The 24430-nt window shown below is 53.5% G+C and overlaps 2 protein-coding genes across 2 annotated transcripts in view; one reads left to right on the forward strand and one right to left on the reverse strand.

Annotated features, from left to right (window-relative positions):
- Nucleotides 1-1294: 1294 nt before the first annotated feature.
- The window catches only part of LOC140457083 (uncharacterized), a 130184-nt gene continuing 107048 nt past the window's right edge, over nt 1295-24430 (forward strand). The window contains exons 1-2 of the mRNA XM_072551053.1: nt 1295-1397; nt 14303-14414. Coding sequence (XP_072407154.1) covers nt 14391-14414 — 24 coding nt within the window. The 5' untranslated portion in view covers nt 1295-1397; nt 14303-14390. The remainder of the gene's footprint in view (nt 1398-14302; nt 14415-24430) is intronic.
- On the reverse strand, nt 3140-4330 carry LOC140457187 (N-acetyllactosaminide beta-1,3-N-acetylglucosaminyltransferase 2-like). The gene has a single exon (XM_072551247.1). It carries the CDS (start codon nt 4328-4330, stop codon nt 3140-3142), a length of 1191 nt encoding a protein of 396 aa, XP_072407348.1.

The following is a 24430-nucleotide window of genomic DNA, read 5'->3' on the forward strand; positions in this document are numbered from 1 at the left end:
CCCCGACCCTGGGAGTGTTTGATGGGGGACAGTGTAGAAGGAGCTTTACTCTGTATCTAACCCCGTGCTGCCCCAATCCTGGGAGTGTTTGATGGGGGACAGTGTAGAGGGAGCTTTACTCTGTATCTAACCCCATGCTGCCCCGACCCTGGGAGTGTTTGATGGGGGACAGTGTAGAAGGAGCTTTACTCTGTATCTAACCCCGTGCTGCCCCAATCCTGGGAGTGTTTGATGGGGGACAGTGTAGAGGGAGCTTTACTCTGTATCTAACCCCGTGCTGCCCCAATCCTGGGAGTGTTTGATGGGGGACAGTGTAGAGGGAGCTTTACTCTGTATCTAACCCCATGCTGCCCCAATCCTGGGAGTGTTTGATGGGGGACAGTGTAGAAGGAGCTTTACTCTGTATCTAACCCCATGCTGCCCCGACCCTGGGAGTGTTTGATGGGGGACAGTGTAGAAGGAGCTTTACTCTGTATCTAACCCCGTGCTGCCCCAATCCTGGGAGTGTTTGATGGGGGACAGTGTAGAGGGAGCTTTACTCTGTATCTAACCCCGTGCTGCCCCAATCCTGGGAGTGTTTGATGGGGGACAGTGTAGAGGGAGCTTTACTCTGTATCTAACCCCATGCTGCCCCAATCCTGGGAGTGTTTGATGGGGGACAGTGTAGAGGGAGCTTTACTCTGTATCTAACCCTGTGCTGTCCCTGTCATAGAGATGTACAGCATGGAAACAGACCCTTCGGTCCAACCTGTCCACGCCCTGGGGAGTGTTTGATGGGGGACAGTGTAGAGGAAGCTTTACTCTGTACGTAAGCCTGAGCTGTCGCTGTTCTGGGAGTGTTTGATCTGACCACTTCTCCACAGTGTAGTGCGTGGATTGAGGGGAGTTGCTGGCAAGGTGTACCCTGTCTATGATCAGACATGCCAGTTCACGATCTTGTGATGTGGGTTCAAATCCTACTTGGGCAGGAGGAACTTAAAGTGAATTAATAATTCTGGACTTGAAACCAACAGTCTGAGTTCCAAGTCTTGTAATACATTCTCTGATTCCCTCATGACCTTTACAGAAGAAAATCTGCCCCTTTTTCACCCAGTGTGATGTATTCCAGACCCACAGCTCTGCGGTTGACTCTTTCCTGCTCTCTGAAATGGTCTAGCGAGCGATTCAGTTCACGGGAAATAGGGAATAGACAAAAGATGCTGGATGTGCCCCCAGCCCATCAAGGAATGAAGTAAATGGAAGTGAGTTAGCTTGAATCTGTGCGACTAGAGTGGACTACAGCAAGGGTTGAGGGAGAGGGTCAGAAGGAATGACACAGAGTAATATGGAAGCAAATGGACTGCTGGCCTTTATTTCAAAGAGAATGGAATATAGTGAAGCCCTGCCAAAACTATGAGGTAATACCGTGAACAGTTTTTTAATTCATTTGTGGGATTTGGGCGTCACTGGCTGGACCCAATACTTATTACCCATCCCTAGCTGTCCCCTTGAGAACGTGGGGGGTAAGCTGCCTTCTTGAACCGCTGCCGTCCATCTGCTATGGGTTGACCCATAATGCCCTTAGGGAGGGAATTCCAGGATTCTGACCCAGTGACACTGAAGGAATGGCTGATGTGTTTCCAAGTGGTGAGTGGCTCGGGGGGGAAACTTGCAGGGGGCTGGTGTTCACGTGTTTCTGCTGCTCCTTGCCCTTCTAGGTGGAAGTGGTCGTGGGTTTGGAAGGTGCTGTCTGAGGATCTTTGATGAATTTCTGCAGTGCATCTCGTAGATGGTACACACTGCTGCTACTGAGAGTCAGTGGTGGAGGGAGTTTTGGTCCCCAATACGGGAAAAATGGTGTCTTGGTATAGGGGGCCGTTCACAAAAGCTTCACCGTGTTGACTCAGAGTCTGCAGGGATTTTCTTATGAGGGAAGGTTGAGTAGGTTGGGCTTGGAAGAAAGAGAGGAGACCTCATTGATAAATACAAGAGTCTAAGGGGGATAAACAGGATAGATACGGTTTCCCCTTGTGGGAGAGTCAAGGACCAGCAGACATCATTTCAGAGTAAGGGGTCACTCAGTTAAGAGGAGGACTTTTGTTTCCCTCAGAAAATGATGACTTTGAGGCATTCTTTACCTCAGAGGGCTGTCCAGTCTGGGTCGGTTGAGTACATTCAGGTCTGAGGTGGACATTTTTAACCAGTGTGGGAACCAAGGATTATGGGTAAAGGGCAGGAAAGTGGAATTGAGGACTATCCAATCTGCAGAACTGACTGCTTGGGGCCGAGTGGCCTATTTCTGATCCTAGGAGGTGAGGCCATGTGATAATCGGGATTGAGATGGCGCTGAGCGGGGTGGGGGGATGTGTTCGGATTTAGATGCTTCACCCACAGTATGGTTCGTAACGCTGAAGCGTTTTATTCGTACAAATCTGTGCAAAACGATGAACAACCAGCAGAAACAAACAAAACAATCAACAGGTCCACCACCCGCAGGGTCTCGAAGCAGCAGGGTCCGGTGCTAGGTACCGCAAGAGGCGACGGGAGTGTTGAAACACAGTTGGTGGGGCCAGGGTGGGAGTGGTCATTATACCTGAGACGGTACTCATGGCTCACGGCGGAAATTGGGCAGCTTTTGTGAGCCAGTCCCATCTGGGTATATGTGAGTGTACTTTGTTTTGAAGGTGGGGCGGAATGACACAGGGGGGTTTGTCTGACGAAGGCTCTGCCTTGTCAAACATCGAGCCATCTTTTTAGCCTCGGGATCCCATCACGAACGGCACAGCGCCGAATTTACGCCTTCTATTTCTCAGACGGGCAGCTCACACCCACGGGTGCCCAGACCTCCCAAATAATTATCCAGGATGCCCCCCCCCATCCCGTTAATTGCCCCTTTGGTGCTGCTGTAACCCGACTATCGCTGTTCCAACTCCCAAATGGCCCTTCACCCCATCCTTCCCTTTAACTGCCTCAGTTACCTCAATACTATCGCCACCCCAACCTCCAAATGGTCGACTTATTTTATTTTGTTGCCCTCTTTAAGGGGTCGCTGCAGCTCCCAACTAATTTCCTGACCCCTTTTCTTTCTTCTGTTGTCCCCTATCACTGTTCCACCCCATCCCACCCTTCCCCCTTTCTTTTCGTCCCCCTCCCCGCCCTGCTAGTTGCAGCTCCACTCCGGGTCTAAGGCTGAAGGCCCAGGCTGACAGCTGATGTTGGGATGGTGCAGGAGCCTCCAGAGGCGGATATTCTCCTGCGGGCTGCGCTGGTGGACCACGAGGAGGTGGCGGTACACGCAGGGGTCCCAGGGGTCGGTGACGTTGGGGCTGAGGCCGAAGCTGCAGAAGCCCGGGTGGTGGACGGGCGAGAGGCCCAGGCGCATCAGGCACATGCCGGTGTAGACGTCATCGATGGGGAAGAGGGGCACAGAACGGGAGACCCGGGCCAGGCGCCGGGCCAGGAATCCTGAGTAAAGGACCCCAGCGCCGCCCGCGTACGGCGGGTATAGTCCACTATAGAAGGCCCCTGGCACGTAGTATTTGAGGGAGGCATTGCGGGAGGGCCGGCCCCCCACGATGAGGTCGCCGACGAAGAGGTCCAGGCCTTGTACCTGGCCTAGGCCCGACAGGTAGTCGAGTAGGCCTCCGGTGTTGACGAAGGTGTCGTCGTCGCCCTTGAAGATGTAGCGGGCGCCCGGGCACCGGTGCCCCAGCCAGGCCAGGAACAGCACCTCCTTCAGGGTCAGGTTGAAGAAGGTGTCGAGGAAGGCCCACTGCAGTAGGTCGCCGTGGAGACGGCTCTCGCAGCCCAGCAGGCCTGACAGCTCGGGGTGGCCCTGCTGGCCCAGCAGGAAGAGGAGGCGGACCCCCCGGTGCCTCCCGGCCCCCCAGGTCTGCCGGATGGCCTGGCGGCGGTCGAAGCTTGCGGCCTGGCTCTTGACAGCCAGGAGCAGCTTCACCTCACCTGGGCCTCGGCACAGACCCCGGGGCTCCAGCAGCAGCGGGTACCAGCGGCAGTGGCGGTACAGCAGGAAGTCTTGCATCTGCTGCGGCAGGTGCTGGAAGTCGACGAAGGTGTCCGCTACCTCGAGGTCAGGCCTGCACAGCCCGTTGCGGCCTCCTCCTCCTCCTTCCGCTCCCAGCCTCCACGCCATCTCCCTCCGTTCCCGGTTCCACAGCGACTCGAGCGGGCAGCCAGGCCTCCAGAAGGAGTCAGGATCCAGGGCGGAGTCCTCGTCCACCCACCACCACGCCCACCGCCGTCCCCAGCTCCACAGGGCCCAGAGGACGGCCAGGTTGGTCAGGAAGCCGCACGCCCCCCACAGCAGGCCCTTCCTCTGCAGCAGCTTCATCCTCTTCCCGGAATGTGGCCTGTGGTGGGAAGGCGGGGGCTGAGGAGCTTCAGGAAGGACGGTTCCCTCCAAGGCCTGAGGATGGAACAAGAGACGCTGTTGTGAGCTGTGGCTCCCTACATAATCTCCCGCCCCGGGCATTCAACTGCGGGTGGCATCGCACGCACTTGCCAACCCAACACACCACCGCAATTGGAAAATCACCAACACCGTTGGGAAACCTAATCAAATAGACAATAGGTGCAGGAGTAGGCCATTCTGCCCTTCGAGCCTGCACCACCATTCAATATGATCATGGCTGATCATCCTCAATCAGTATCCTGTTCCTGCCTTATCTCCATAACCCTTGATTCCACTATCCTTGAGAGCTCTATCCAACTCTTTCTGAAATGAATCCAGAGACTGGGCCTCCACTGCCCTCTGGGGCAGAGCATTCCACACAGCCACCACTCTCTGGGTGAAGAAGTTTCTCCTCATCTCTGTCCTAAATGGTCTACCCTATTTTTAAGCTGTGTCCTCTGGTTCGGCACTCACCCATCAAGCGGAAACATGTTTCCTGCCTCCAGAGTGTCCAATCCTTTAATAATCTTATATGTCTCAATCAGATCCCCTCTCAGTCTTCTAAACTCAAGGGTAAACAAGCCCAGTCGCTCCAATCTTTCAGCGTAAGGTAATCCAGCCATTCCAGGGATTGACCTCGTGAACCTACGCTGCACTCCCTCAATAGCCAGAATGTCTTTCCTCAAATTTGGAGACCAGAACTGCACATAGTACTCCAGGTGTGGTCTCACCAAGGCCCTGTACAGCTGCAGAAGAACCTCTTTGCTTCTATACTCAATCCCTCTTGTTATGAAGGCCAGCATGCTATTAGCCTTCTTCACTACCTGCTGTACCTGCGTGCTTACCTTCATTGACTGGTGTACAAGAATACCCAGATCTCTCTGTACTGCCCCTTTACCTAAATTGATTCCATTTAGGTAGTAATCTGCCTTCCTGTTCTTGCCACCAAAGTGGATAACCATACATTTATCCACATTAAACTGCATCTGCCATGCATCTGACCACTCACCTAACTTGTCCAGGTCACCCTGTAATCTCCTAACATCCTCCTCACATTTCACCCTGCCACCCAGCTTAGTATCATCAGCAAATTTGCTAATGTTATTGCTGATACCATCTTCTATATCATTAATATATATTGTAAAAAGGTGTGGTCCCAGTACTGATCCCTGCGGTACCCCACTGGTCACTGCCTGCCATTCCGAAATGGAGCCGTTTATCACTACTCTTTGTTTCCTGTCAGCCAACCAACTTTCAATCCAAGTTAGTACTTTGCCCCCAATACCATGCGCCCTAATTTTGCTCACTAACACGGTAGCTATTGCTAATTAACTATAGTAACATCCCATAAACACACCCCTTGACAAAAAGGCAAATTCAGAAGAATGGAGTTAGAGTCGTAGTGCTGTACAGCCTAGAAACAGACACTTCAGTCCATGCCAATTGGAGATCCTCGATTAATGTGGTCCCATTTGCCAGCACTTGGCCCATATCCCTCTAAACCCTTCCTATTCCTGTCCCCATCCAGATGCCTTTTAAATGTTGTCAATATACCAGCCTCCACCACTTCCTCTGGCAGCTCATTCCACACACGTACCACCCTCTGCAGGATAATGTTGTCCCTTACGTCCCTTTTAAATCTTTCCCTTCTCACTTTAAACCTATCCCCTCTAGTCAGAAGGTTAGTGCTGTGGGAGCGGGCACTGTTGGAGGGTCAATGCTGGGGGAGCAGGCACTGTTGGAGGGTCAGCGCTGAATGAGCGCCACACTGTCAGGTCCATGCTGAGGGAGTGGGCACTGTCGGAGGGTCAGTGCTGAGGGAGCGGGCACTGTCGGAGGGTCAGTGCTGAGGGAGTGCCGCACTGTCGGAGGGTCAGTGCTGAGGGAGTGCCGCACTGTCGGAGGGTCAGTGCTGAGGGAGCGGGCACTGTCGGAGGGTCAGTGCTGAGGGAGTGGGCACTGTCAGAGGTCAATGGTGAGGGAGTGGGCACTGTCGGAGGGTCAGTGCTGAGGGAGTGGGCACTGTCAGAGGTCAATGGTGAGGGAGTGGGCACTGTCGGAGGGTCAGTGCTGAGGGAGTGGGCACTGTCAGAGGTCAATGCTGAGGGAGTGGGCACTGTCGGAGGGTCAGTGCTGAGGGAGTGGGCACTGTCAGAGGTCAATGCTGAGAGAATGGGCACTGTTGGAGGGTGAGTGCTGAGGAAACGCCGCACTGTAAGGAGGGTCAGCGCTGAGGGAGTGGGTGCTGTCAGAGTGTCAGTGTTGAGGAAATGCAATACCGTCTTAGGGTCAGTGCTGAGGGAGCGCTGCACTGTAGGAGGGTCAGTGCTGAGGGAGTGGGCACTGTTGGAGGGTCAGTGCTGAGGGAGCGTCGCACTATCAGAGGGTCAGTGCTGAGGGAGTGCCGCACTGTCGGAGGGTCAGTGCTGAGGGAGTGCCGCACTGTCGGAGGGTCAGTGCTGAGGGAGCGCCGCACTGTCGGAGGATCAGCACCGAGGGAGCACCGCACTGTAGGAGGGTCAGTGCTGAGGGAGTGGGCACTGTCGGAGGGTCAGTGCTGAGGGAGCGCCGCACTGTCGGAGGGTCAGTGCTGAGGGAGTGGGCACTGTCGGAGGGTCAGTGCTGAGGGAGCGCCGCACTGTCGGAGGGTCAGTGCTGAGGGAGTGGACACTGTCAGAAGGTATGCACTGAGGGAACGCCGCACTGTCGGAGGGTCAGTGCTGAGGGAGTGGGCACTGTCGGAGGGTCAGTGCTGAGGGAGCGCCGCACTGTCGGAGGGTCAGTGCTGAGGGAGTGGGCACTGTCGGAGGGTCAGTGCTGAGGGAGCGGGCACTGTCGGAGGGTCAGTGCTGAGGGAGTGGGCACTGTCGGAGGGTCAGTGCTGAGGGAGCGGGCACTGTTGGAGGGTCAGTGCTGAGGGAGCACCGCACTGTCGGAGGGTCAGTACTGAGGGAGTGCCCCACTGTCAGAGGGTCAGTGCTGAGGGAGTGCCCCACTGTCGGAGGGTCAGTGCTGAGGGAGTGGGCACTGTCGGAGGATCAGCACCGAGGGAGCACCGCACTGTAGGAGGGTCAGTGCTGAGGGAGTGGGCACTGTCGGAGGGTCAGTGCTGAGGGAGCGCCGCACTGTCGGAGGGTCAGTGCTGAGGGAGTGGGCACTGTCGGAGGGTCAGTGCTGAGGGAGCGCCGCACTGTCGGAGGGTCAGTGCTGAGGGAGTGGACACTGTCAGAAGGTATGCACTGAGGGAGCGCCGCACTGTCGGAGGGTCAGTGCTGAGGGAGTGGGCACTGTCGGAGGGTCAGTGCTGAGGGAGCGCGGCACTGTCGGAGGGTCAGTACTGAGGGAGTGCCCCACTGTCAGAGGGTCAGTGCTGAGGGAGTGCCCCACTGTCGGAGGGTCAGTGCTGAGGGAGTGGGCACTGTCGGAGGATCAGCACCGAGGGAGCACCGCACTGTAGGAGGGTCAGTGCTGAGGGAGTGGGCACTGTCGGAGGGTCAGTGCTGAGGGAGCGCCGCACTGTCGGAGGGTCAGTGCTGAGGGAGTGGGCACTGTCGGAGGGTCAGTGCTGAGGGAGCGCCGCACTGTCGGAGGGTCAGTGCTGAGGGAGTGGACACTGATGGAGGGTCAGTGCTGAGGGAGTGGGCACTGTCAGAGGGTCAGTGCTGAGGGAGTGGGCACTGATGGAGGGTCAGTGCTGAGGGAGTGGGCACTGTCGGAGGGTCAGTGCTGAGGGAGCACCGCACTGTCGGAGGGTCAGTGCTGAGGGAGTGGGCACTGTAGGAGGTTCAGTGCTGAGGGAACACCGCACTGTAGGAGGTTCAGCGCCGAGGGAGCACCGCACTGTCAGAGAGGGTCAGCTCTGAGGGAGAGCCACAATGTTGGAGGGTCACTACTGAGGGAGAGCCGCACTGTCAGAGGGTCCCCACTCCGGACTCCTCCACCCTGGGGGACAAGACCTTGGCTACTCACCCTATCCTTGCCTGCAGTGATTTATCTCACAAGTAACCCAGGAGCAGGGAGGGAAAGCCTATCTTGTGGAAGTACCCGATGGAGAGAGAGAAAAGTCTGCTTCTTCAAACCTACAGCAGTTTCTGCCCTGTTGTGACTCTAACAGCAAGTGCTTAGAGCTCAGCCTAAAAACGAAAAAGTCTAGAAATCCCGGTCCGAGAGACCTGGCCACGCTCGTCCAGGCTCCTTCTATTGTTCCAACTTTAAAATAAAAAGATCCCAAGGCCTCACGTTCCTGCCTTTCCAAGTGGCGCCTCTATCTTAAAACCTCTCTTTAAAAAAAAGGAGAAACCAGGACAAAATAACCTCATAAAGCTACAGCATCGTCACATTCAGGACGGTGTGTTCGACTGTGGGAGTCCCCACCAACCCTTCCCCCGGGGCCAACCACTCTGTGCTCTGCTCATTGGGACAGTGTGTTCGACTGTGGGAGACATCACAAAACACCCACCAACCCTTCCTTCCACCCCCGAAACCGGTCAATCTGTTCTCTGCTCATCGGGACGATATGTTCGACTGCGGGAGGCATCATAACATGCCCCGACCCCACTCACCAAACACCTCCCCCAAGGCCAGGCACTCCATTCTCTGCTCATCGGGAAGGTACGTTCGACTGCGGGAGGCATCGCGACGCACCCACCAAACACTTTAGACCTCCTCCCACCCCTCCCAACAGCCCTGTAATGGGTGGGAGGTTCGACTGTGGGAGGCAGCACATCGCCACCCACCCCCGACCCTCCCCTGCACCGAAGGATAACTCCGGGGCGACTGGGGAGAGGGCACTCATCCTGCTGCGAGGGGATACCCAGCGCACCACCTCTGCCAGCCACATGGTCATCGCCACTACGCCCTCCCCCAACCCCTCCCCGAAGGTGGGCACGGGCCGGTTGGGGGTAAGGGGCACCGCAGTTGGTAGGCGGGTACTCACCGTCAAGGTCGGGGTTGGGAATGGAGGCGGAGAGACGAGGGGAGTCAGCGGGTCAGTGCAGTGATGTCCAGGGAGGGAGCCAGGGTCTCCACATGGACACGGCCACATGCTGCATCGGGGAGGGAGGGGGAGGGGCAGGGAGGGCACCAGCACTGCACCCCCTGGTGCACGGGAGGAGGAGCTGCACCTTCCACAGAACGTCCTCCCCTTGGTCACGGGGAAACGGAGATCCCGGGACATTCCGGCCTGGAATGGAGAGATTCCCCTCATCCCCCAACCCCAGACCCCCCAACCCCAGCCCAGGCCAGCCGTCACTGTCGGAGGGTCAGTGCTGAGGGAGCGGGCACTGTCGGAGGGTCAGTGCTGAGGGAGTGCCGCACTGTCGGAGGGTCAGTGATGAGGGAGTGGGCACTGTCGGAGGGTCAGTGCTGAGGGAGAGGGCACTGTCGGAGGGTCAGTGCTGAGGGAGGGGGCACTGTCAGAGGGTCAGTGCTGAGGGAGTGAGCACTGTCGGAGGGTCAGTGCTGAGGGAGTGGGCACTGTCGGAGGGTCAGTGCTGAGGGAGTGCCGCACTGTTGGAGGGTCAGTGCTGAGGGAGTGGGCACTGTCGGAGGATCAGTGCTGAGGGAGTGGGCACTATCGGAGGGTAAGTGTTGAGGGAGTGGGCATTGTCAGAGGGTCAGTGCTGAGGGAGCACCGCACTGTTGGAGGGTCAGTGCTGAGGGAGCACTGCACTGTCGGAGGGTCAGTGCTGAGGGAGTGAGCCCTGTCAAAGGGTCAGTGCTGAGGGAGTGGGCACTGTTGGAGGGTCAGTGCTGAGGGAGCGTCGCACTATCAGAGGGTCAGTGCTGAGGGAGTGGGCACTGTCGGAGGGTCAGTGCTGAGGGAGCGCCGCACTGTTGGAGGGTCAGTGCTGAGGGAGTGGGCACTGTCGGAGGGTCAGTGCTGAGGGAGCGCCGCACTGTTGGAGGGTCAGTGCTGAGGGAGCACTGCACTGTCGGAGGGTCAGTGCTGAGGGAGTGAGCCCTGTCAAAGGGTCAGTGCTGAGGGAGTGGGCACTGTTGGAGGGTCAGTGCTGAGGGAGCGTCGCACTATCAGAGGGTCAGTGCTGAGGGAGTGGGCACTGTCGGAGGGTCAGTGCTGAGGGAGTGGGCATTGTCAGAGGGTCAGTGCTGAGGGAGTGGGCACTGTCGGAGGGTCAGTACTGAGGGAGTGCCCCACTGTCAGAGGGTCAGTGCTGAGGGAGTGCCGCACTGTCGGAGGGTCAGTGTTGAGGGAGTGGGCACTGTCGGAGGGTCAGTGCTGAGGGAGCGGGCACTGTTGGAGGGTCAGTGTTGAGGGAGCGGGCACTGTCGGAGGGTCAATGTTGAGGGAGTGGGCACTGTCGGTGGGTCAGTGCTGAGGGAGCGTCGCACTATCAGAGGGTCACTGCTGAGGGAGCGCCGCACTGTCAGAGGGTCAGTGCCGAGGGAGTGCCGCACTGTCGGAGGGTCAGTGCTGAGGGAGCGCTGCACTGTCGGAGGGTCAGTACTGAGGGAGTGGGCACTGTCGGAGAGTCAGTACTGAGGGAGTGGGCACTGTCGGAGGGTCAGTACTGAGGGAGCGGGCACTGTCAGAGGGTCAGTGCTGAGGGAGCGCTGCACTGTCAGAGGGTCAGTACTGAGGGAGTGGGCACTGTCGGAGGGTCAGTACTAAGGGAGCGCCGCACTGTCGAAGGGTCAGTAATGGGGGAGTGGGTACTGTCGGAGGGTCAGTACTGAGGGAGCGGGCACTGTCGGAGGGTCAGTACTAAGGGAGCGCCGCACTGTCGAAGGGTCAGTAATGGGGGAGTGGGCACTGTCGGAGGGTCAGTACTAAGGGAGCGCCGCACTGTCGAAGGGTCAGTAATGGGGGAGCGGGCACTGTCGGAGGGTCAGTACTGAGGGAGCGGGCACTGTCGGAGGGTCAGTGCTGAGGGAGCGCTGCACTGTCGGAGGGTCAGTACTGAGTGAGTGGGCACTGTCGGAGGGTCAGTACTGAGGGAGTGGGCACTGTCGGAGGGTCAGTACTGAGGGAGCGGGCACTGTTGGAGGGTCAGTGCTGAGGGAGCACTGCACTGTCGGAGGGTCAGTGCTGAGGGAGTGAGCCCTGTCAAAGGGTCAGTGCTGAGGGAGTGGGCACTGTTGGAGGGTCAGTGCTGAGGGAGCGTCGCACTATCAGAGGGTCAGTGCTGAGGGAGTGGGCACTGTCGGAGGGTCAGTGCTGAGGGAGTGGGCATTGTCAGAGGGTCAGTGCTGAGGGAGTGGGCACTGTCGGAGGGTCAGTACTGAGGGAGTGCCCCACTGTCAGAGGGTCAGTGCTGAGGGAGTGCCGCACTGTCGGAGGGTCAGTGTTGAGGGAGTGGGCACTGTCGGAGGGTCAGTGCTGAGGGAGCGGGCACTGTTGGAGGGTCAGTGTTGAGGGAGCGGGCACTGTCGGAGGGTCAATGTTGAGGGAGTGGGCACTGTCGGTGGGTCAGTGCTGAGGGAGCGTCGCACTATCAGAGGGTCACTGCTGAGGGAGCGCCGCACTGTCAGAGGGTCAGTGCCGAGGGAGTGCCGCACTGTCGGAGGGTCAGTGCTGAGGGAGCGCTGCACTGTCGGAGGGTCAGTACTGAGGGAGTGGGCACTGTCGGAGAGTCAGTACTGAGGGAGTGGGCACTGTCGGAGGGTCAGTACTGAGGGAGCGGGCACTGTCAGAGGGTCAGTGCTGAGGGAGCGCTGCACTGTCAGAGGGTCAGTACTGAGGGAGTGGGCACTGTCGGAGGGTCAGTACTAAGGGAGCGCCGCACTGTCGAAGGGTCAGTAATGGGGGAGTGGGTACTGTCGGAGGGTCAGTACTGAGGGAGCGGGCACTGTCGGAGGGTCAGTACTAAGGGAGCGCCGCACTGTCGAAGGGTCAGTAATGGGGGAGCGGGCACTGTCGGAGGGTCAGTACTGAGGGAGCGGGCACTGTCGGAGGGTCAGTGCTGAGGGAGCGCTGCACTGTCGGAGGGTCAGTACTGAGTGAGTGGGCACTGTCGGAGGGTCAGTACTGAGGGAGTGGGCACTGTCGGAGGGTCAGTACTGAGGGAGCGGGCACTGTCGGAGGGTCAGTGCTGAGGGAGCGCTGCACTGTCAGAGGGTCAGTACTGAGGGAGTGGGCACTGTCGGAGCGTCAGTACTAAGGGAGCGCCGCACTGTCGGAGGGTCAGTAATGGGGGAGTGGGTACTGTCGGAGGGTCAGTACTGAGGGAGTGGGCACTGTCGGTGGGTCAATGCTGAGGGAGCGCTGTGCTGGACTCAAATTGGCCTAACATGATGGAACCTTTATATGACAAGACAACAAGGTAACCATGGAAGTACTGTGCCTTTAAATTCAGTCTCAGCCTGGTCTTTTAGGGCCCTGTTGCCAGGTCAAAATACTATCTCACAAATCTGACAGGGTCTGCAGAATTACGTGTACGCCCCATCAAGGTGCTGTCTCTCAAGTACCTTCCTGTTACATTGTCCAACTGTTTATCCTCTTGTCCAGGAGGTCAGCCAGTCCGTGTGGAAGGCTGCTCATTGTCAACGCCTGGTTTTAGTTGTTCATTCTTGGGAGGTGGGCTCTGCTCCTGGCTTGGTCAGTATTTATTGACAGTCTCTAATCGCTGTTGAGCAGGTGAGCTGCAGCCTGGAACTGCCATATGGATAAATGAGAGGTGCTGCATTTTGGGAAAGGCAAATCAAAACAACACTTATACACTTAATGGTAAGGTCCTAGGGAGTGTTGCTGAACAAAGAGACCTTGGAGTGCAGGTTCATAGCTCCTTGAAAGTGGAGTTGCAGGTCGATAGGGTAGTGAAGAAGGCGTTTGGTATGCTTTCCTTTATTGGTCAGAGTATTGAGTACAGGAGGTCATGTTGCGGCTGGACAGGACACTTTTGGAATATTGCGTTTCATTCTGGTCTCCCTGCAGTAGGAAGGATGTTGTGAAACTTGAAAGGGTTCAGAAAAGATTTACAAGGATGTTGCCAGGGTTGGAGATTTTGAGCTATAGGGAGAGGCTGGATAGGCTGGGACTGTTTTCCCTGGAGCATTGGAGGTTGAGGGGTGACCTTATGGAAGTTTATAAAATCACAAGGGGCATGGATGAAGTAAAATAAGCAAGGTCTTTTCCCCAGGGTAGGGGGACTCCAAAACTCGAGGGCATAAGTGTAAGAAGAGAGCAGAAAGATTTAAAAGGGACCGAAGGGGCAACTTTTGCACACAGAAGTTGGTACGTGCAGGAAGCATGTTTCCGCTGATCGGTGAGTCCCTAACCAGAGGACACAGTTTGAAAATAAGGGGTAGGCCACTTAGAACAGAGTTGAGGAGAAACTTCTTCACCCAGAGAGTGGTGGGTGTATGGAATGCTCTGCCCAGAGGGCAGTGGAGGCCAAGTCTCTGGATAGAGCGCTTAAGGATAGTGGAATCAAGGGTTATGGAGATAAAGCAGGAACAGGATACTGATTGTGGATGATCAGCCATGATCATATTGAATGGTGGTGCTGGCTCGAAGGGCAGAATGGCCTACTCCTGCACCTATTGTCTATTGTGTATGGAATGAGCTGCCAGAGGAAGTGGTGGAGGCTGGTACAATGACAACATTTAAAGGCATCTGGATGTGTATATGAATGGGGACGGTTTGGAAGGATACGGGCAAAATGCTGGCAGATGGGACTAGATTATGGATGTAGGTTTGCTCACTGAGCTGGAAGGTTCATTTCCAGACGATTCGTCACCCTACTAGGTACCATCTTCAGTGGGCCTCTGGGCGAAGCACTGCTGATAATTCCTGCTTTGTATTTATTTGTTTGGGTTGGTGATGTCATTTCCTGTTCCTTCTCTCAGGGGGTGGTAGATGGGGTCTAACTCGATGTGTTTGTTGATAGAGTTCCAGTTGGAATGCCACGCTTCTAGGAATTCTCATGCATGTCTCTGTTTGGCTTGTCCTAGGATGGATGTGTTGTCCCAGTCGAAGTGATGTCATACGGATCCGGAAGGACACGTTTCCATGTATCCCATGCCACCTTTGACCTTCTAGATGGTAGCAGTCGTGGGTGTGGAGGTGTGTCTTATAGATGGTACACTCTGCTGCTCCTGAGCGTCGGGGGTCGATTGGGGGGGGGGAAGGGGGTGAATGTTTGTGGATGTGGTGCCAATCAGCGGGGGCTGCTTTGTCTTGGGTGGTATCAGGCCTTTTTGAGTGCTGTTGGAGCTGCAATCATCCAGGCAAGTGGGAACCCCTGGTTCAAGGGTCATTTGGGTCACTACACTGGGAATAATTCCCCTTTAAACATTGGAAGATAACGTCATCGTTGGCTGTCTACTCATCTTGAAGATAAAAAGAATTCAGTCCCGTTAAAAAGACCCATGACTGTAATTAATCATTTTGCTGCAAATGAGCTTATAATTAGCATTAAAAACAGACAACGCTGGAAAAGCTCAGCGGGTTTGGCGGTCTGTGAAGAGAAATCAGAGTTGACGTTTCAGGGTCCAGTCACCCTTCCTCAGAATGTCAACTCTGATTTCTCTCCAAACCGAAAGCACCGCAGATGCTGTGGATCAGAAGCGAAAACAGAAGCTGCTGGAAAAGCTCAGCGGGTCTGGCAGCGTCTGTGGAGAGAAAATCAAAGTTGACGTTCTGAGGAAGGGTGACTGGACCCTGAAACGTCAACTCTTGATTTCTCTTTACAGATGCTGCCAGACCCGCTGAGCTTTTCCAGCAGCTTCTGTTTTCGCTTCTGGTCCACAGCATCTGCGGTGCTTTCGGTTTGTGTTTAGAATTGGGAATTAGTTTTATTGTCACACGAGTACAGCGCAAAGTTAGCAAGTCACCATTTTCGGCGAATGGTTGAGGAGGAGGTGAAGGTGTCGTGGGAATGTCAGTGAGAATTAAATTAATTCGCTAAATACACCTGGAATTGGAAGCTGGTCTCAGCGAGGGTCGCCATGGTACAGAGGAACCTCGATTATCTGAATGACACGGGCGGGAAGTATTTTGTTTGGAAAATTGAATGTTCAGATAACCGAATGCCGGATAGCACAGCTTAGCCAAGCGTCGGGACCTTGCGATCTTGTCTGGATAATCGGAAATGCGGAAAATCGAACGCCGCATAATCGAGGTTCCTCTGTATTTGTTGTCCAAACCCATCTCAGAATTGTGAAGGCTTCGAAGGTGGCCATTCAGCCCATCCTGCCTGTTCCAGCTCCCTAAACAAGCATCACGATCTCGCTCTGATCTCCTGCTTTTCTCCCATCACCATCCCAATCACCATCCAGTGCCTCAATTGAACCTGGCTCCACAATATCTCCAGGGCAGCGCATTCCACACCCTAACCAATCCCTGAGTGTAGAGTGCTGTTTTATTTCACACGTCACCCTCAATTTTGTTTTTTGCACGTTGCTTTAAAATCGAGGAGCAGGAACTGCTTTTCCCGATTTACTTTATCCGTGATTTTGGCAACCTTTCGCTCGGCCTTCCTCTCTCTGAGGGACAACAGTTCCCATCTCTTTCGTCTGTCCTCGGAACTGGAGTTTCTCATTCCTGGAATTGTTCAAGTAAATCCCTTCTGCGTTCTCTCTAGTGCATTCACAGCTTTACTCTAGCGTAGCACCCATAACTGTATCCAATACTCCAGCTGAAGTCTAACAAGAGTCTCATATAAGTTCCCCAGCATCTCCTGTGTCTGAGTGATAAAGTTAACGATGCCTTATTAACTGCTGTTTCCACTTGTCCTGTCACCTTCAGTGATGTGTGCACATATACACTCAGCTCCCTCTGAGAATCATATTTTATAGACAATAGGTGCAGGAGTAGGCCATTCGGCCCTTCAAGCCAGTACCACCATTCATTATGATCATGATTGATCATCCACAATCAGTATCCTGTTCCTGCGTTATCCCCATAACCCTTGGTTCCACTATCTCTAAGAGCTCTATCCATCTCTTTCTTGAAAGTATCCAGAGCCTGGGCCTCCATTGCCCTCTGGGGCAGAGTAGTCCACACACCCACCACTCTCTGGGTGAAGAAGTTTCTCCTCATCTCTGTTCTAAATGGTCTAACCTGTATTTTTAAGCTGTGTCCTCTGGTTCGGCACTCACCCATCAGCGGAAACATGCTTCCTGCCTCCAGAGTGTCCAATCCTTTAATAATCTTATACGTCTCAATCAGATCCCCTCTCAGTCTTCTAAACTCAAGGGTATACAAGCCCAGTCGCTCCAATCTTTCAACATATGATAGTCCCGCCATTCCGGGAATTGACCTCGTGAACCTACGCTGCACTCCCTCAAATGCCAGAATGTCCGTCCTCAAATTTGGAGACCAGAGCTGCACACAATACTCCAGGTGCAGCCCTGTACAGCTGCAGAAGGACCTCTTTGCTTCTATACTCAATCCCTATTGTTATGAAGGCCAACATGCCATTAGCTTTCTTCACTGCCTGCTGTACCTGCATGCTTGCTTTCAATGACCAGTGTACAAGTACACCTAGATCTTGTTGTACTTCCCCTTTACCTAACTTGACTCCATTTAGTATTGTCTTCCAATTTTCTTCCTACTGAACACTGTGCATTTCTCTGCACTGAACCCCCATCTGCCACTTATCTGGCCACTCCACCAACTTGTCACGGGTTCTATGCTGTTCTCCTCACCGTTTGCAATCCTTCTGAGTTTCCTGGCATCTCCAAACTTTGAGATTGTTCCCTTCCCCTGCAGATCATTCATTTATTTCCATAAAAAGCAAGGGATCCCAACACCGACCCAACCTCCAGCTCGAAAAATATCCGTTGCCCATTTTTCTGTTTCCTGTCACTCAACCAATTTTGCCACTGTCCCAGCAATCTGTCCTGGATCACCCACATGGTCAAGAAGACACAACAATGCCTCTTCTTCCTCAGGAGGCTCAGAAAGTTCAGCATGGTCCATAGAGACGCTCATCGACTTTTACAGATGCACGGCATCCTATCCGGAAACATCGCGGCCTGATACGGCTCCTGGTCTGCCCAGGGCCGGGAGAAACTCCAGGGAGCTGTGAACACAGCCCAGTCCCTCACACAACCCAACCTTCCATCCACTGACTCCATCTACACTCCCCACTGCCTCGGGAAGGCAGCCGACATCATCAAAGACCCCTCCCACCCTCTTCCCTCAGGCAGGAGGGACACCTATGTTTGGGATACCACCCACTCCCCCCCACCTCGTCCATGATTTTCGCTTCCCCGCCCCCCCAACGCCTTATCTTCACCATGGGCATCCAGTCCCTATACACCTCCATCCCCCATCACGAAGGCCTCAAAGCCCTCTGCTTCTTCCTTTCCCTCTGAACCAACCAGTACCCTTCCACTGACACCCTCCTTTGACTGAACTCGTCCTCACTCTGAACAACTTCTCTTTCCAATCCTCCCACTTCTTCCAAACCAAAGGAGTAGCCATGGGCACCCGCATGGGCCCCAGCTATGCCTGCCTCTTCGGATATGTGGAACAGTCCATCTTCCGCAGCTACACTGGCACCACCCCCCACCTTTTCCTCTGCTACATCGATGACTATATCGGCGCTACCTCGTGCTCCCACGAGGAGGTTGAACAGTTCATCCACTTTACTAACACCTTCCACCCGGACCTCAAATTTACCTGGACCGTCTCAGACTCCTCCCTCCCCTTCCTAGACTTCTCCATTTCTATCTTGGGCGACCGACTCAACACGGACATTTACTATAAACCGACCGACTCCCACAGCTACCTAGATTACACCTCCTCCCACCCTGCCCCCTGTAAAAATGCCATCCCATATTCCCAATTCCTTCGCCTCCGCCGCATCTGCTCCCAGGAGGACCAATTCCAATACCGAACAACCCAGATGGCCTCCTTCTTCAAAGACCGCAATTTCCCCTCAGACATGATCGACGATGCTCTCCACCACATCTCCTCCACTTCCTGCTCCTCCGCCCTTGAACCCCGCCCCTCCAATCGCCACTAGGACAGAACCCCACTGGTCCTCACCTACCACCCCACCAACCTCCAGATACATCGTATCATCCTCCGTCATTTCCACCACCTCCAAACAGACCCCACCCCCAAGAATATATTTTACTCCCCTCCCCTATCAGTGTTCCGGAAAGACCACTCCCTCCGTGACTCCCACGTCAGGTCCACACCCCCCACCAACCCAACCTCCACTCCCAGCACCTTCCCCTGCAACCGCAAGAAATGCAAAACTTGCGCCCACACCTCTCCCCTCACTTCCTCCAAGGCCCCAAGGGATCCTTCCATATCCGCCACAAATTCACCTGCACCTCCACACACATCATTTACTGCATCCGCTGCACCCGATGTGGCCTCCTCTACATTGGGAAGACAGGCCGCCTACTTGCGGAACGTTTCAGAGAACACCTCTGGGACACCGGGACCAACCAACCCAACCACCCCGTGGCTCAACACTTTAACTCCCCCTCCCCCTCTGTCAAGGACATGCAGGTCCTTGGCCTCCTCCATCACCAGACCATGGCAATACAACGCCTGGAGGAAGAGTGCCTCATCTTCTGCCTAGGAACCCTCCAACCACAAGGGATGAATGCAGATTTCTCCAGCTTCCTCATTTCCCCTCCCCCCACCTTATCTCAGTCCCAACCCTCGGACTCAGCACCGCCTTCTTGACCTGCAATCTTCTTCCCGACCTCTCCGCCCCCACACCCTCTCTGGCCTATCACATTCGCCTTGACCTCCTTCCACCTATTGCATTCCCAACGCCCCTCCCCCAAGTCCCTCCTCCCTACCTTTTATCTTAGCCTGCTTGGCACACCTTCCTCATTCCTGAAGAAGGGCTTATGCCCGAAACGTCGATTCTCCTGCTCCTTTGATTCTGCCTGACCTGCTGCGCTTTTCCAGCAACACATTTTTCAGGAGGGACAAAAGCTCAAACACACGCACCGACAGATTCAAGAACAGCTTCTTCCCCGCGGTTACCAGATCTCTGAACGGACCTCACAAATTTCAAACCTAATATTGATCTCCCTCCCTGTGCACCTTCTCTGCCGCTGTAACATTGTATCCCTCACTCTGTTCTGTCACCCTACGATCTTGGTATGGTATGAGCTGCCTGTACTGCACGCAAAACAAAACTTTTCTCTGTACCTGGGGTACATGTGACCATAATAAATTGGATCAAGCCCCTTTTATACCAAGACCTATAACTTTCCTGACAGGGCTGTTGTTTACACTGATTCAGACACCTTCTGGGAACCCACGTATATCACATCAACAGCTTTCCCCTCATCGAACCTTTCTGCTGTCTTTTCAAAAAGGCTCCAGCCAGTCAGTTAAGCACCATTTCACCTTTAGAAATCTGTGCTCACTCTTCTGAATCAACCCAACTTGAATCGCTAATTCTATCCCGAGAAGTTGCTTCCCGAAGCTTCCTCACGTTGGTTTATAATTGCTGGGATTGTCCTCGTAACATTGCTTGAACATTCGGAGTGGGGAGTAGGCAATACAGCCCTTTGAGCCCGGCTCCACCATTTAACATGGCTGATCTTACCCTGATCTCAACTCCACTCTCCTGCCTGCTCCCCACCGCCCCTTATCCTGATTTTAATCAGAAACATTCAGAATCCCTAGAGTGTGGAAACAAGCCCTTCAGCCCAACAAGCCCACACCGATCCTCTGAAGAGTAACCCACGCAGACCCAATCCTCTATTCTATTATCCTTTATTTGTCCCTGACTAACGCACCTAACCCACACACCCCTGAACACGATGGGCAATTTTTTGACTGGCCAATTCATCTAACCTGCACACCTTTGGATTGTGGGAGGAAACCGGAGCACCCGGAGGAAACCCACGCAGACACGGGGAGAATGTGCAAACTCCACACAGACAATTGCCCGAGGCTGGGATCGAACCCGGGTCCCTGGCGCCATGAAGCAGCAGTGCTAACCACTGAACCACCGTGCTGCCATATCTATCGTGTGCCTTTTAGCTTTGTCCAGCCCAGTCCAACACCAGCACTTCCACATCATATCCTTCCAAACCTTTCCTGTCCATGTTATTTGTCCAAATGCCTTTTAATTGTTGTTAATGTACCCACCTTAACCACTTCCACTGGCAGCTCATTCCATATGCGTACCAACCACTGTGTTAAAAAAGTTGCCCCTCAGATTCCCTTTTATCCTTTCCTCTCTAACCTTAAACTGATGCCCTCTAGTCCTCGATTCCCAAACCCTGGGTAAAAGACTGAGTGCATTCACCCTGTCCATGCCTCTCATGATCTTATACACTTATGTAACACCCCCCCCCCCACCCCACCCCGCACAGACTCATATACTCTCAAGAAAAACGTCCTCACTTTCCCTATAACTCAGACCGTTGAGTCCTGGCAACAACCTTGTAAATTTCTTCTGCACTCTTTCCAGTTTAATAACATCCTTCCTATCGCACGGTAACCAAAACTGAACACAATACTCCAAGTGTGACCTCACCAACATCCTGTACAACTGCAATATAACTTCCTAACTTCTGTAGTCAATGCCCTGCTTTTCCACTTTTTTTGGTATTATCCACAATTTTGCTATGTTACACTCTGTCCCTGCTTTCAGGTCATTGTACATAGTTCAGGGCTGAGAATTGAACCCTGTGGCACCCACTAATTACGGTTCATTATGCAGAAAACCCTCTGTTTTCTATCAGTCAGCCAATCCTCTATCCAAGCCAATATTCCCTGGCTCTAAGCTTCCGGATCAGTTTTTTATGCAGCATCTTGTCAGATGCCTTCTGGAAGTCTAGATACTCCCATTATCCACCTTACTGGTTATCTCCTCAGAAAAAACTCCAGCAGGTTAGTCAAGTGCAACTTGCCCTTCGTGAACCTTGCTAATACTGGTCATTTAAAAAAAAATTCATTGGTGGGATGTGGGTGTCACGTGCTGGACCCGTCCCTAGTTCTCCCTTGAGAAGGTGGTGGTGAACTGCCTTCTCGACCCACAGTGCCCCTGGGGAGAGAGTTCCAGGATTCTGACCCAGCGACACTGAAGGAACGGCCGATACGTTTCCCAAGTCAGGCTGGTGAATGGCTCGGAGGGGAACTTGCAGGTGTTCCCATGTATCTGCTGCCCTTCTCCTTCTCAATGGAAGTGGTTGTAGGTTTGGAAGGTGCCGTCTGAGGAACTTTGGTGAGTTTCTGCAGTACATCTTGTAGACAGTACACCCTGTCGGTGGGGGAGGGGGTGGGGGATATGGTGCCAATCAAGTGGGAGCTGGTTTACCCTGGATGGTGTCAAACTTCTTGAGTGTTGTTGGGTCCGCACCTATCCAAGCAAGTGGGGAGTATTCCATTACAGGAAAAGCGCAGCAGGTCGGGCAGCATCCAAGGAGCAGGAGAATCGACGTTTCAGGCATGAGCCGATTCTCCTGCTCCTTGGATGCTGCCCGACCTGCTGCGCTTTTCCAGCAACACATTTTCAGCTCTGATCTCCAGCATCTGCAGTCCTCACTTTCTCCTAGTATTCCATTAACAGTCCTGACTTGTGTCTTGGAGATGGTGGAGAGGCTTTGGGGAGTTACTCAGTGCAGGATTCCTAATCTTCGGACTTGCTCTTGTAAGCCACTGTGTTTATTCGATGATAATTTCAATAATTTCAGTCCGAGACAAGATCTGAATCAGTAACGTCATTTATTTTACACTTGTAAGTGGGTGTGATGTCCAGCGTCCATAAGGCAGAGGACATACACACCAAATTCAATTCATACACAATATTTATATAATTTTGTTTCTTTTGTTTTACATTGCTCCTCCCCTGCTTACATCCTCCACTTCCCTAAGACCGGCCCCCATTACCCCTGTTTATCTCTTGCCTTATCCGGCCTTGTCTGTGACAAAATGCTTATTTCTGGCCTCACAAGGCTGTTTGACCTCATCCTGCTGTAGGTCATTGTTGGGCATATTCTTTCTTCATCATTATCTACCCCCTTCATCTGTGCTTTTCCTGAGGCTGTTCTGATCCCTATGACCCTTTTAATTGGGGTTTGTTCCTCTGTCTCTGTAAAAGTGGGAAACAGATGTTTATACCTACTGTTTGTACAGGCGTATCTAGCTTAACTTCATCCCCTCACAACATCTTATCTACTTGCCCGTAATGTCTACCATTGTTTTGCAGTCACATTTCATTCTGACATACAATTTTAGCTAATACAAAAACAATTATATATTTCCTCCACATCGTTTCCATTCTTGTTGACTCAGCTCTTGGCTAAAACAATTACACACTGGTATGAGTTCATTTTACTTTGTAAAATGGAATTGCAGAATTGCAGAAGTAACATTAATTTACCTATATCCCACAATGGTAACTCCCAGGATGTTGATAGTGGGGGGTACTCAGTGATGGTAACACCATTGAATGTCAAGGGGCGCTGGTTAGATTGTCTCTGATTGGTGATGGGATTGCCCAGATCTAGTTGCATTGGAATACGGACTGCTTCAGTGTCTGAGGAGTCGTGAATGGGGCTGAACAATGTGCAATCATCGGCGAACATTCCCCACTTCTGACCTTATGGCAGAGGGAAGGTCATTGATGAAGCAGCTGAAGATCATTGGGCCTAGTACACTACCCTGAGGAACTCCTGCAGAGATGTCTTGGAGCTGAGATGACTGACCTTCAACAATCACCACCATCTTGTTATGACCATTACCCGCAGAGAGTTTTCCCCCTCATACCCATTGATTCCAGTTTTGTTCCTTGATGCCACACTTGATCGAAGTTAAAAATCACACAACAACAAGTTATAGTCCAACAGGTTTATTTGGAAGCACTAGCTTTCGGAGCGTCGCTCCTTCATCAGGTGGTTGTGGAGAATAAGATTGTAAGACACAATTTATAGCAAAAGTTTACACTGTTATGTAACGGAGATTTTATATTGAAAAAGACCTGGATTGTTTGTTAAGTCTCTCATCTTTTAGAATGACCATGTTGGTTTCAGTTCTTTCATATGTAAATCGCAGATTTTCTTTTTTAAAAAGTTACATTCTCAAGTGAACTTTAACAGTTGGTGTCATTTTTTGATTAGATTACTTACAGTGTGGAAACAGGCCCTTCGGCCCACAAGTCCACACCGACCCGCCGAAGCGTAACCCACCCATACCCCTACATCTACATCTACCCCTTACCTAACACTATGGGGCAATTTAGCATGGCCAATTCACCTGACCTGCACATCTTTGGACTGTGGGAGGAAACCAGAGCACCCGGAGGAAACCCACGCAGACACGGGGAGAATGTGCAAACTCCACACAGTCAGTCGGCTGAGGCAGGAATTGAACCCGGGTCTCTGGCGCTGTGAGGCAGCAGTGCTAACCACTGTGCCACCGTGCCGCCCAGATAATGTATTGAAGGTGTGAGCTTCCCTGTCTGCGGCTGTCTGTGCCACAATCGGTCAGACTGATTCTAATCAAAAAAACAGATTTACAGAATCTTACACTTGATCGAATGCAGCCTTGATGTCTCTCTCACTTCTCCCGAGCTCTGTTTTTCCAAGTGCTCAGTTATCTCCTCCTTTGGGGTTGACTCCAGCAAATTGCCTGTTGCCCTGGTCAAACTAACTGGTCTGTGGGTTCTCAATTTTTGTCTGTCTTCTTTTTCAAATAAGGCTGTCACACTGGCATGTTCCGAATCCACTGGCAACTTTCCAGAATCCGGGGAATTTTGGAATATCATAACTAATGTATCCGCTATCTCTGCTGCCAACTCCTTTAGCAGCAAGCCGCACAGCTGAAGGGTTAATCACGGAGGCAATACAAATGTTAGTCTCCCCTTGCCCGGATATGTGACTCCACACTCCTCGGCTCTTTGAGATGGGCCCCTTTAGCAAGGGCCAATGATGCAACAAATAAGAGTGGGGTGTGAGCAGGTCGCCCAGGTGACTGTCGCCCCTGGCAACGCCGAGCGGCCCCATCACCTCCTCCCCGCCCTCCGCGAATCGTCTCACGGAGGATGTGGCCGGCCCACCGGGAGGTGGTGTACAGGAACCACTGTGTGAAAACCAGGTCCAGTATCGGCGCCAGGCCGAAGGGCAGGCTCACCACGTGCCCCCACT

Source organism: Chiloscyllium punctatum, chromosome 31 (assembly GCF_047496795.1).
Source record: "Chiloscyllium punctatum isolate Juve2018m chromosome 31, sChiPun1.3, whole genome shotgun sequence".
NCBI lineage: Eukaryota > Metazoa > Chordata > Chondrichthyes > Orectolobiformes > Hemiscylliidae > Chiloscyllium > Chiloscyllium punctatum.

Excerpts from the sequence above, each read along its gene's own strand:
- LOC140457187 (XM_072551247.1), bottom strand. The coding sequence starts at position 4,330 with ATGAAGCTGCTGCAGAGGAAGGGCCTGCTGTGGGGGGCGTGCGGCTTC.